This window comes from Ranitomeya imitator, chromosome 5 (genome assembly GCF_032444005.1).
Source record: "Ranitomeya imitator isolate aRanImi1 chromosome 5, aRanImi1.pri, whole genome shotgun sequence".
NCBI lineage: Eukaryota > Metazoa > Chordata > Amphibia > Anura > Dendrobatidae > Ranitomeya > Ranitomeya imitator.
In genome coordinates, this window is record NC_091286.1 from 452,357,225 (window position 1) to 452,369,652 (window position 12,428).

The window sequence follows — 12,428 nt, forward strand, 5'->3', positions numbered from 1 at the left end:
AAATAGATACCAATAAAAGTAAAATTAATTGAGACATCAGTAGGTTAAGTGTTTTTGAATATCCATATTGAATCAAGAGCCCCATATAATGCTCCATAAAGTTTATGATGGCCCCATACGATGCTCCATATTAAACTATGCCCCATATAATCCTGCATAAAGGGTAATAAGGGCCCCATAAGATGCTCCATAGAGATATTTGCCCTATATAGTGCTGCACAAACGTTATGGCCCCATAAGATCATCCATAGTGTCACTTGCCCCATATAGTGCTGCACAAGCGTCATGGCCCCATAAGATGCTCCATACAGTCACTTGCCCCATATAATGCTGCACAAGCGTTATGGCCCCATAAGATGCTCCATACAGTCACTTGCCCCATATAATGCTGCACAAGCGTTATGGCCCCATAAGATGCTCCGTACAGTCACTTGTCCCTTATAGAGCTGCACAAACGTTATGGCCCCATAACATGCTCCATACAGTCACTTGCCCCATTATAGTGCTGCACAAGTGTTATGGCCCCATAAGATGCTCCGTACAGTCACTTGCCCCATATAGTGCCGCACAAGTGTTATGGCCCCATAAGATGCTCCGTACAGTCACTTGCCCCATTATAGTGCTGCACAAGTGTTATGGCCCCATAAGATGCTCCATACAGTGACTTGCCCCTTATAGTGCTGCACAAGTGTTATGGCCCCATAAAATGCTCCATACAGTCACTTGCTCCATTATAGTGCTGCACAAGCGTTATGGCCCCATAAGATGCTCCGTACAGTCACTTGCCCCATATAGTGCCGCACAAGTGTTATGGCCCCATAAGATGCTCCGTACAGTCACTTGCCCCATTATAGTGCTGCACAAGTGTTATGGCCCCATAAGATGCTCCATACAGTGACTTGCCCCTTGTAGTGCTGCACAAGTGGTATGGCCCCATAAGATGCTCCGTACAGTCACTTGCCCCATTATAGTGCTGCACAAGCGTTATGGCCCCATAAGATGCTCTATACACTTGCCCCATATGCTTTTGCTGCAATAAAAAAAAAAAAATCACATACTCACCTCTCTTCGTTCAGGACCCCCGGCACTTTCAATATTTACCTGCTGCTCGTGCGGCTCCGTCTTCAGCACTGACGTTCAGCAGAGGGCGTGCACTGACTACGTCACCGAGCCCTCTGACCTGAGCGTCACAGCCAGAGGACGATGAAGACGGAGCCGCACCGGAATGAGGAGCGGTAAATATTGCACAGCGATTCGCTCCCCCTCCCCATATACTCACCTACTGCTGGCGCGGTGCAGTCCCTGCTTCTTACAGCGCTGCATCTTCTTCCTGTATTGAGTGGTCACCGTTACCGCTCATTACAGTAATGAATATGTGGCTCCACCTCTATTGCAGGTGGAGCCGCATATTTATTACTGTAATGAGCAGTACCATGTGACCGCTCAGTACAGGAAGAATCTGCAGCGCTGGTAGAAGCAGGGACCTGCAGGGACCGCACCAGCAGTAGGGGAATATAATTAGACAGTCCCCCCCCCCCCCCCCCCCCCCGTCACCTGCCGACCCCCGGGTATGACTCGAGTATAAGCCGAGAGGGGGACTCTCCGCCCCAAAAAATGGGCTGAAAATCTCAGCTTATACTCAAGTATATACGGTATTTTCATTATTTGGCACTTTTGCACACTAAAAATTAAGATTTTTGGTACTCACTGTAAAATCTCTTGCTCGTAATTTTTGTTGGGAGACGCAGGAACCATGGATTAGTCTGCTGCCACCTGGTGTCTGATACCAACAATGCATCTTAACATTAAAAGACTACTCCCCAGCAGACTATGCTAGCACCAGGCCTCCTCAGTAAAGGTACCGTCACACTCAGCGACGGTGCAGCGATATAGACAACGAGCCGTCCTAAACTAGATCGCTGGAGCGTCGCTGTTTAGGTTGCTGTAGAGACGTCAAAAACACAACACAAGAACGATGCAGGAGCGATCCAGTGACGTAACGGCAACTCACTTCTCGTTCTCGCTGGTTGTTAGCTCCATGTCAAATAGCCGAAGTGTACCGATCCGACACACATCTAGGGGCCCTATGCTCGTTGCTGGCGTCGTTGCTTTTGATGTCAAACATGACGATGCACGCCGACCTGGCGACGAAATAAAGTTCTGGACTTCTTGCTCCGACCACCGATGGCACAGCGGGATCCAGATCGCTGCTGCGTGTCAAATACAACGAGATCGCTATCCAGGACGCTGCAACGTCACGGATTGTTGTCGTTCTCTTTGCAAAGTTGCTGAGTGTGACTGTACCTTTAGTGAGTAAACAGTAGGAAAAGCAAAAACAACTAAAGCATGAAAAGATGAAATACAAAGCATAACCACCCCAAAAGAAAAAAAAAAAACTAAAAAGCATGCCTGACCAACGGTGGATGCAGTATTCCCCAATGAAGACTACGAGAAAGATTTTAATGGGGAGTACCAAAAATATGTAAGTTCTTGGTCGCTTCATTGGGGGATATGAGAACCATGGGTCCTCCTAAAGCTGTCCGTGGGATGGGAAGAGCAGACAGATATTATACTGTTACAACGGGAGTATTTGCTCTTGTTTAGGTTGCTGTCTGCAGCACCTTCCTGCGAAGACTTGCATATGATACAGCAAAAGTATGGACCCCTTAAAACTTAGAAAACGTATGAACAGATGACCAAGCAACTGCTTTACAAGGTTGCAAGAGAGATGCCTGGTGACGGATGGCCCAAGAGGCCACCACATTTGAATGGTTGAACGGTGGATATCTGGCCCCTACTCAATATGCTTTGATAATGGGCGATTGAATCCGGCGAGCAATGGTCGGCTTAGAGATGGCTAGGCCTTTATGAGAACGTACCGAAATGACAAACAAGGAATGTGAATGTTGGAATGGAATATCGCTACATAGCTCTGAAGACATTCAGCTAGTGCAAAGCTCTCCCAGTAGGATGAGAGGGTGAAGGGCAGAAGGAAGGCCAAGACAATGTCATTGTTATAAGGTGGAAAGCCGAGATCACCTTAAGAAGAAAGGATGAAACCCAGTGCAGGATGAAGTAAGGAATGCAATAAAAGGCAGCCAGCTTCAAAACCCACCTGAGCTAAAATCTATAAAGAACAGTCGAGTTTACAGGAGGACGGAACTGCAAGATGTCTCTAATTGGCTCAAACAGGGTGGGGACTGAAGCATATCCATACAAGATCGAGATTCCAAGGATCAATGGCTAGCCAATATGGCGGCCTAGCGTGTGCCACTTCCTGGAGAAAAGCATTGACATGTGGCTTAGAAGCTGCTAAGGCGGACACCCGACCCATGAGGGAGCCAAGGGCCAGTACTGACTCCAGGCCAAATTACAAGAAGGACAGAAGCGCAGGGAAGGAGAAAGACATTGGAGCAATGCTGCGGAATTCACACAAATGAAAAGTAGGCTTTCCAAGTGCGATAGTAGATACACAACGAGGGCTTTCGTGCCTTAACCATAGTGTGACCAACATGCCGCCCTGACCTTTCCCGATGCCTGCGCACTGCAGTACTGTACTCTGCCCTTAACAGGGCAGACAAAGTACGCCTGCGCAGGAGCCACAGCGTGAAGACAAGGAGAGGACCGCAACTCCCATCGGACCAGGACAGAACTGGGACCGCCCCTGGGTGAGTATAATCTAACCTCTTTTTCTTACCTTTCAGGATACATCGGGGCTTATCATTCCAGAATGCTGTAGATAAGCCCCTGATGCTGGTGGGCTTAGCTCATCTTCCATTTTGGGGGTGACCGTTTCCCTTTAACCCCTTCCCGACCTGTGACACAGCGTATGCGTCATGAAAGTCGGTGCCAATCCGACCTGTGACGCATATGCTGTGTCACAGAATGATCGCGTCCCTGCAGGCAGGGTGAAAGGGTTAACTCCAATTTCACCCGACTTACAGGGACAGGGGGAGTGGTACTTCAGCCCAGGGGGGGGGGTTTCGCCCCTTCCCCCCCGTGGCTACGATCGCTCTGATTGGCTGTTGAAAGTGAAACAGCCAATCATAGCAATTTGTAATATTTCACCTATGAAAAGTGGTGAAATATTACAATCCAGCCATAGCCGATGCTGCAATATCATCGGCCATGGCTGGAAACCCTGATCAAAAAAAAAAAAAAAGTAAATGAACCCCCCCTTTATCACCCCCATAGGTAGGGACAATAATAAAATAAAAAATACGGTATATATACATTTTTTTCCACTAGGGCTAGGGTTTTAGGGTTAGGATTAGAACTAGGGTTAGGGTTAGAACTAGGGTCAGAGTTAGAAGTAAGCTATGTACACATGGTGCGGATTTGGCTGCGGATCCGCAGCGGATTCGTAGCAGTTTTCCATCAGGTTTACAGTACCATGTAAACCTATGGAAAACCAAATCCGCTGTGCCCATGGTGCGGAAAATACCACGTGGAAACGCTGCATTGTATTTTCTGCAGCATGTCAATTCTTAGTGCGGATTCCGCAGCGGTATACACCTGTTCCTCAATAGGAATCCGCAGGTGAAATCCGCACAAAAAACACTGGAAATCCGTGGTAAATCCGCAGGTAACACGCAGTGCCCTTTACCTACGGATTTTTCAAAAATGGTGCGGAAAAATCTCACACGAATCCGCAACGTGGGCACATAGCCTTAGGGTTAGGGTTGGAATTAGAGTTGGGGTTAGAATTAGAGTTGGGGTTGGAATTAGAGTTGGGGTTGGAATTAGAGTTGGGGTTGGAATTAGAGTTGGGGTTGGAATTAGGGTTAGGGTTGGAATTAGGGTTAAAATTTAGGTAGATGGTTAGAATTATGGTTGTGTTGGGGTTAGAGTTGTGGTTAGGGTTGGGATTAGGGTTAGGGTTGGGATTAGTGTTGGGATTAGGGTTAGGGGTGTGTTGGGGTTAGGTTTGTGGTTAGGGGTGTGTTGAGGTTAGGGTTTTGATTAGGGTTATGGCTAGAGTTGGGATTAGGGTTAGGGGTGTGTTGGGGTTAGTGTTGCAGTTAGAATTGAGGGGTTTCCACTGTTTAGGCACATCAGGGGTCTCCAAATGCAACATGGCGCCACCATGGATTCCAGCCAATCTTGTGTTCAAAAAGTCAAATGGTGCCCCCTCCCTTCAGATCCCCGACGTGCACCCAAACAGTCATTTACCCCCACATATGGGGTACGAGCATACCAGGACAAACTGGGAAACAACTATTGGGGTCCAATTTCTCCTGTTACCCTTGCGAAAATAAAAAAAATTGCTTGCTAAAACAATTTTTGAGGAAAGAAAAATGATTTATTATTAGTAGACAGGGAGGTGATGTGAGCTCCTGCCGCACTTCAAGGAGGGGAAGACGCCAGACTGCGCGCTATGCAGGTAGTGGAGCGGCGATAAGATCGTGTGGCTGCCCCTGGGATCCCTATTAAAAATAAAAGCCAGCGTATTTAGGGACTTCTAGTCCCCCACTGCGAGGGAGGACCGAGGAAGATCAGGGACTGGGAAAATACTCACCTAAACATCCCACGCAGTTACTAACCTGAAGCTGTGATGGATGTCCTCGTCTCCTCCAACCGACAGGCTCTGGAAGGCGAGTGGGTGAGAGACGGAGCTAGGACCGGACTTCTGAGCACGCTTGTGTGCCAGGATCATGATCCTGCTGAGGGATCTATGAGGATACGGGGTGGCAGTACACGCCGTACTCATAGTCCGCATAGTGGGACTACAGGTGTGACTGCTCACCCTGTATCCCTCCGGAGAACCTAAAAGAAAAAGGATGCACATTGAGGTAGATAGGGGTCTATTCAAAGACCCATGTCCACCTCCTACTGACACTAAGCTAAACTGGAGTGTATAATGCCAGTCGGTGGGGTGTATACTGCAGAGGAGGAGCTAACTTTTTTTTGTGCATAGTGTCAGCCTCCTAGTGGCAGCAGCATAAACCCCATGCTTCCTGTGTCCCCCAATGAGAGGTGATAGAGAAAGACAGACGGAAGTGACCCTTAGACAATTATATAATAGACTATATATATATATATATATATATATATATATATATATATATATATATATATATATATATATTTTTTTTTTTTTTTTTTTTTATTATATATATATAAATATATATATATATATAAATATAAATAAATATATATATATATATATATATATATATATATATATATATATATATATATATATATCTATATCTATATATATCTATATATCTATATCTATATATATATCTATATCTATATACACACACACACCGGTATATATATTACACACAGTGGGTACGGAAAGTATTCAACCCCTTTATATTTTTCACTCTGCTTCATTGCAGCCATTTGGTAAATTCAAAAAAGTTAATTTTTTCTCATTAATGTACACTCTGCACCCCATTTTGACTGAAAAATAACAGAACTGTAGTAATTTTTGCAAATTTAATAAAAAAGAAAAACTGAAATATCACATGGTCGTAAGTATTGAGACCCTTTGCTCAGACACTCATATTTAAGTCACATTCTGTCCATTTCCTTGTGATCCTCCTTGAGATGGTTCTACTCCATCATTGGAAGCCAGCTGTGTTAAATTAAACCGATAGGACTTGATTTGGAAAGGTACACACCTATCTATATAAGGCTGGGTTCACATTGCGTTAGTGCAGTCCGTTCAACGCATGCGTTAAACGGACTGTGTTAACGCAAGATTGTGTTATGCGATCGTACTAGTGCAGATGCTCTATCTGTGCTAGCAGCGACGGACCCCGAAATGCTGCAGAACACGTCCGAGGGTCCGTTATACAATGACGGCACATTGCTAACGCATGCCCATTATGGCATGCGTTGGCGATGCACTCGATAATAGGGGTTAATGGCAGCGTTAACGGACTGCGTTAAACCGCGTTACGCCTCGGTGTAACGCAGTCCCTCTAACGGACTGCCATAATGCAGTGTGACCCCAGCCTATGACCTCACAGCTCACAGGGCATGTCAGACCAAAGGAGAATCATGAGGTCAAGAAACTAGCCAAGGAGCTCTGAGACAGAATTGTGGCAAAGCACAGGTCTGGCCAAGGTTAAAACAGAATTTCTGCAGTACTCAAGGTTCCTAAGAGCACAGTGGCCTCCATAATCCTTAAATGGAAGAAGTTTGGGACCACCAGAAGTCTTCCTAGACCTGGCTGTCCAGCCAAACTGCACTCATGGGAGAAGAGCCTTGGTGAGAGAGGTAAAGAAAAACCCCAAGATCACTGTGGCTGAGCTACACAGTTGCAGTAGGGAGATAGGAGAAACATCCACAAAGTCAACCATCACTGCAGCCCTCCACCACTCAGGCCTTTTTGTCAGAGTGGCCCAACAGAAGCCTCTTGTCAGTGCAAGACATATGAAAGCCCACAGTTTGCTATAAAAAAAAAAAAAACATGAAGGACTCCCAGACTATGAGAAATAAGATTCTCTGGTCTGATGAGACGAAGATAGACCTTTTTGGCGATAATTCTAAGCGGTATGTGTGGAGAAAACCAGGCTCTGCTCATCACCAGCCAAATACAATCCCAACAGTGAAACATGGTGGTGGCAGCATCAAGCTATGGGGGTGTTTCTCAGCTGCAGGAACAAGATGACTGGTTGCAATTGAATGAAACATGAATGCGGCCAAATACAGGGATATTCCTGGATGAAAACCTCTTCCAGAGAGACCTGAAAATGGCTGTGCACCAACGTTCACCATCCAACCTGACGGAACTGGAGAGGATCTGCAAGGAAGAATGGCAGAGGATCCCCAAATCCAGGTGTGAAAAACTTATTGTATCATTCCCAAGACGACTCATGGCTGTACTAGCTCAAAAGGGTGCTTCTACTTAATACTGGGCAAAGAGTCTGAATATGTATGACCATGTGATATTTCAGTTTTTATTTTTTAATACATTTGCAAAAATTTCTACATTTGTTTTTTTTCCAGTCAAGATAGGGTGCAGAGTGTACATTAATGAAAACAAAAATGAACTTAATTTTTTGAATTTACCAAATGGCTGCAATGAAACAAAAGGTGAAAATTTTAGACCGGTGTGAATACTTTCCATACCCACTGTAAACTTATGGAAAACTGGCAGCACCGCAACAGAGCAGGGTCCAACATATCACAGTGCACTGCTGAAGCAATTATGGTCATAGGGTCTCGATAAGTTTAAGGAGGAGGCCTTTGCCCTCTGTTAAACATCTAAATGCTGATGTTGCGATTGACAGAGGAATCTAGGGGCTTAACCCCTTACCGGCATCGGACGTACTATACCGTCCGATGCCGGCTCCCCTGCTTTGATGCAGGGCTCCGCGGTGAGCCCGCACCAAAGCCGGGACATGTCAGCTGTTTTGAACAGCTGACATGTGCCCGTAATAGGCGCGGGCAGAATCGCGATCTGCCCGCACCTATTAACTAGTTAAATGCCGCTGTCAAACGCAGACAGCGGCATTTAACTACCGCTTCTGGCCGGGCGGCCGGAAATGACGTCATCGCCGACCCCCGTCACATGATCGGGGGTCGGCGATGCTTGTGAATGGTAACCATAGAGGTCCTTGAGACCTCTATGGTTACTGATTGCCCGTCGCTGTGAGTGCCACCCTGTGGTCGGCGCTCACAGCACACGTGCAATTCTGCTACATAGCAGCGATCAGCAGATCGCTGCTATGTAGCAGAGCCGATCGTGCTATGCCTGCTTCTAGCCTCTCATGGAGGCTATTGAAGCATGGCAAAAGTTAAAAAAAAAAGTTTAAAAAAATGTGAAAAAAATAAAAAACACATAAAAGTTTAAATCACCCCCCTTTCGCCCCAATCAAAATAAATCAATAAAAAAAATATCAAATCTACGCATATTTGGTATCGCCGCGCTCAGAATCGCCCGATCTATCAATTAAAAAAAAGTATTAACCTGATCGCTAAACAGCGTAGCGGGAAAAAAATTCGAAACGCCAGAATTACGTTTTTTTGGTCGCCGCGACATTGCATTAAAATGCAATAACGGGCGATCAAAAGAATGTATCTGCACCGAAATGCTATCATTAAAAACGTCATCTCGGCACGCAAAAAATAAGCCCTCAACCGACCCCAGATCATGAAAAATGGAGACGCTACGAGTATCGGAAAATGGCGCAATTTTTTTTTTTTTTTTAGCAAAGTTTGGAATTTTTTTTCACCACTTAGATAAAAAATAACCTAGTCATGTTTGGTGTCTATGAACTCGTAATGACCTGGAGAATCATAATGGCAGGTCAGTTTTAGCATTTAGTGAACCTAGCAAAAAAGCCAAACAAAAAACCAATGTGGGATTGCACTTTTTTTGCAATTTCACCGCACTTGGAATTTTTTTCCCGTTTTCTAGTACACGACATGCTAAAACCAATGATGTCGTTCAAAAGTACAACCCGTCCCGCAAAAAATAAGCCCTCACATGGCCAAATTGACAGAAAAATAAAAAAGTTATGGCTCTGGGAAGGAGGGGAGCGAAAAACGAACATGGAAAAACGAAAAATCCCCCGGTCATGAAGGGGTTAAACTGCCATAAATCGATGCCAAACCCGATTGTGGCTGATGGTCTGCTATAATATAAAGTTAACACCCACTACATTCTTATCTGTCGGGCGGCATTATTTACTAAAATTTTCAGCACCGTCAGGATAAGTACATAAAGGATTAAGGACCTTAATGACAACCTGTAAAAAGGCATATCAGTGGTTGTTAAGGGTTAAATATCAAATTATTTAATACACTTGGGCTAGTTCCCTTGCAATAGATTAACAGATCCGCAAACCAGAAAGGAGCATGCAGCACTTAAAAGACATATTTTAGTGCAGGGCCAAAACTAATTTGCTGTAGCGATGAGGTCTTGCACTGAATCATGAATAGAAGTAGCTGGATGCCATCACTGATACTTTTACGTGTGTGTTATCTAACTGCATCTTTGTGCCAACTAAGGAAGGGATGGGCTAACACCAATTAGTATATATAGGGGGAGCTGTTGTAGCAGTTAGGTAACTGGGGAGCTGCTGTGGAAAAGGAGAGCTTTACTCTGATGCATCAGGGGCTTTGTCCCCCCAGTTAGTAAAGTGTCTATGCCAGAAAACTGATATAAGTACGGTAAATTTAAAAAAAAAAAAAATCACTAAATTTTTGCGCAATGCAAAGGTGAGAAAACATTTTGAAACTTTTGACACTTCCATTCCAGTTTGGGGCAGTTCTGCCAAAACGGTGTAAACTATGAAGCACTCAGGGAAGGGGCTGACTGCACCCACTTATCACATTCTTCAAAAGAGGTCGCGATTTTTATTCCAAAAATATTACTCCAGTAACTCACTGGAGTAACATGTCTGGCGTGGCGCATGGAAGCCAGTGATTAAATGCATTGAATTAAGTGGCGTGCGTTTCTTAATGAATTAGGTGCATCTTATTTCTGCCCCTCATTATGACTCTGACTTAGAATGTTCACTACAAGAGAAGAGGGTGACAAAAAGGCGAGCTCAAATCATGAGAAATGGTTCATACAGTTTGCTGGACATTTTTGGACAACCCGTTACAAGTGGTTGAATTATATTTTCAGACAAAAATGTCACATGGAAATATTAAAGACATGAAAAAAAAATATATGTCATAAATAAAACTTACTAAAGCAAATTCATCTACATGCAGTCTCGTTCTATCTATTTCCCCATTTTTGGCATTTGGAAGGATGGCAGACTCCGCTCCTTTGGTGAAAAGTATCTTTTCCCCTGGAAGGAATTAAGGACATTTAAACTCATTAAAAAATGCTATTCTTACAAGCGATGGACACATTTGCACAGATTTGTTCTAATTGTTTGATTATTTCACAAATGCAAATGGTCACAATTCAAATTTTCCTACTATTTTGCTGCTGTGGAGTCTGTGTGACTCCTGCACATGGCCGGAGGTGCAAGCAGCACATTACACCTGGTTGCTCTTGGCAAGGGCTGATGTCCTGTTCTCTCCGCCCTATTTCTTCCTTCTCTAACTATTAGAGATAGTAGCAAGAAAGGGAGAGACAGAGATTGCATACAACAAAGAAGACTGCATTAAAGGGGTAAAGGACCCAGATCCTGCTGGATAGATCATACAGGCAGTGCAGACAGAAAATGAATCCTCAGCAGAACCTTCAGCGATGGGGGAGAGTGGTGAAGAACATAAAGCATTAGTGTGAAGGAAAGATCACACAGAGCAAGCATTAGTGTAGAGCAGGGGTCCCCAATCTGCAGCTCGGGAGCCACATGTTGCACGCGGTCCCATGAATTGTGGCTCGCAACTCTCTGCCAGCTTGGTGCATTAGCTCCAGATTTAGTATACTGGTATGAAGAGCACATCTGAAAATGGTGAACTTAGTGAGTAGCCCTGCACAGAAGAGCAGATTTGGGTACACTTCTACTGGTCTTGGGGGTTTAGAGGTAATTTAAGTATGGTACGCTGGAGACAGAATGATACTATCGGTCAGAGGAGGTACTTGAAGCTGGATGTGACTGTTGGGAGTGCGTGATGGAAGAATGCTGAATGGGGATGTGGTGGGAACCCCTGGATCTTGGTATACTGCTTTTGGGTGATTTGTGTAGAAAAGCTTTGGTTATCATTATACCCGTAATGGGGTTGCCACTACTGTGAGGAGGGGACAGTAGCTGGATGTGGCTCTCGACCCTCTTGCAGACCTGAATGTGGCTCTCAAGGTCAGGAAGGTTGGGGATCACTGGTGTAGAGGACAGAACTCACACCATGGCACAGGGCAGGTGAAATTATTTTGGAGCTGTAAGAAGGATAAATTGGAATAAATCAGAATAGTGATGAAGTTGTGCGGACACATGAAGACAGCAGCATTCTGTACATGGACCTTACATGTATCATGAAATGTGAGGAACTTGCCCATATGTGTCATATCTGAAGCTAGAAGAAGTTTGAAACTGCATGTGGGTGTGCGGAATATGAATGAAGATGGCAGACGAAACACAAAACCAGAAAAAATTAAGAGTAACAACTCTGCATCACTACTAACATTAGTAAAAAAAACAATTTCCCCATTGCCCTTCGGTAAACTTACCAGAAGGACTCTCAACAATGACACTCATCCGGCGCCGATTTGCATCAAACTCCAACACATGAAGAAGCTTGTACCTATAAAAAAAAAAAGGAAGAGAAATTACCATTTTTATAAAACAGCCAAGAGAAAATAACATTTTCCTGCTGATAGCTTCATTTGATTTAACTTCTTTTTAAACTAGGTTGATAAATGAGAAGGGGGTGCACATATGCGCTACAATTATCCTCAGGAGAAATCCAGGAGTTTCTATAAACTCCAGTAAGGGTATGTTCACACTGGGCTTTTTTTATGCTAGATTTCAGAAATCTCATGCACATACATTTTTTTTTTTGTCAAC

At 44.5% G+C, this 12,428-nt stretch overlaps 1 protein-coding gene across 3 annotated transcripts in view; it reads right to left on the reverse strand.

Annotated features, from left to right (window-relative positions):
- Window positions 1-12,428, reverse strand: part of ATP11B (ATPase phospholipid transporting 11B (putative)) — a 208,364-nt gene that overhangs the window by 68,190 nt on the left and 127,746 nt on the right. For all 3 annotated transcript variants that reach the window (XM_069727247.1, XM_069727248.1, XM_069727246.1), the window contains exons 16-17: window positions 12,092-12,165; window positions 10,660-10,763 (exon numbers count right to left, since the gene is read on the reverse strand). In XM_069727247.1, the coding sequence (XP_069583348.1) occupies window positions 10,660-10,763; window positions 12,092-12,165 (178 nt within the window). The remainder of the gene's footprint in view (window positions 1-10,659; window positions 10,764-12,091; window positions 12,166-12,428) is intronic.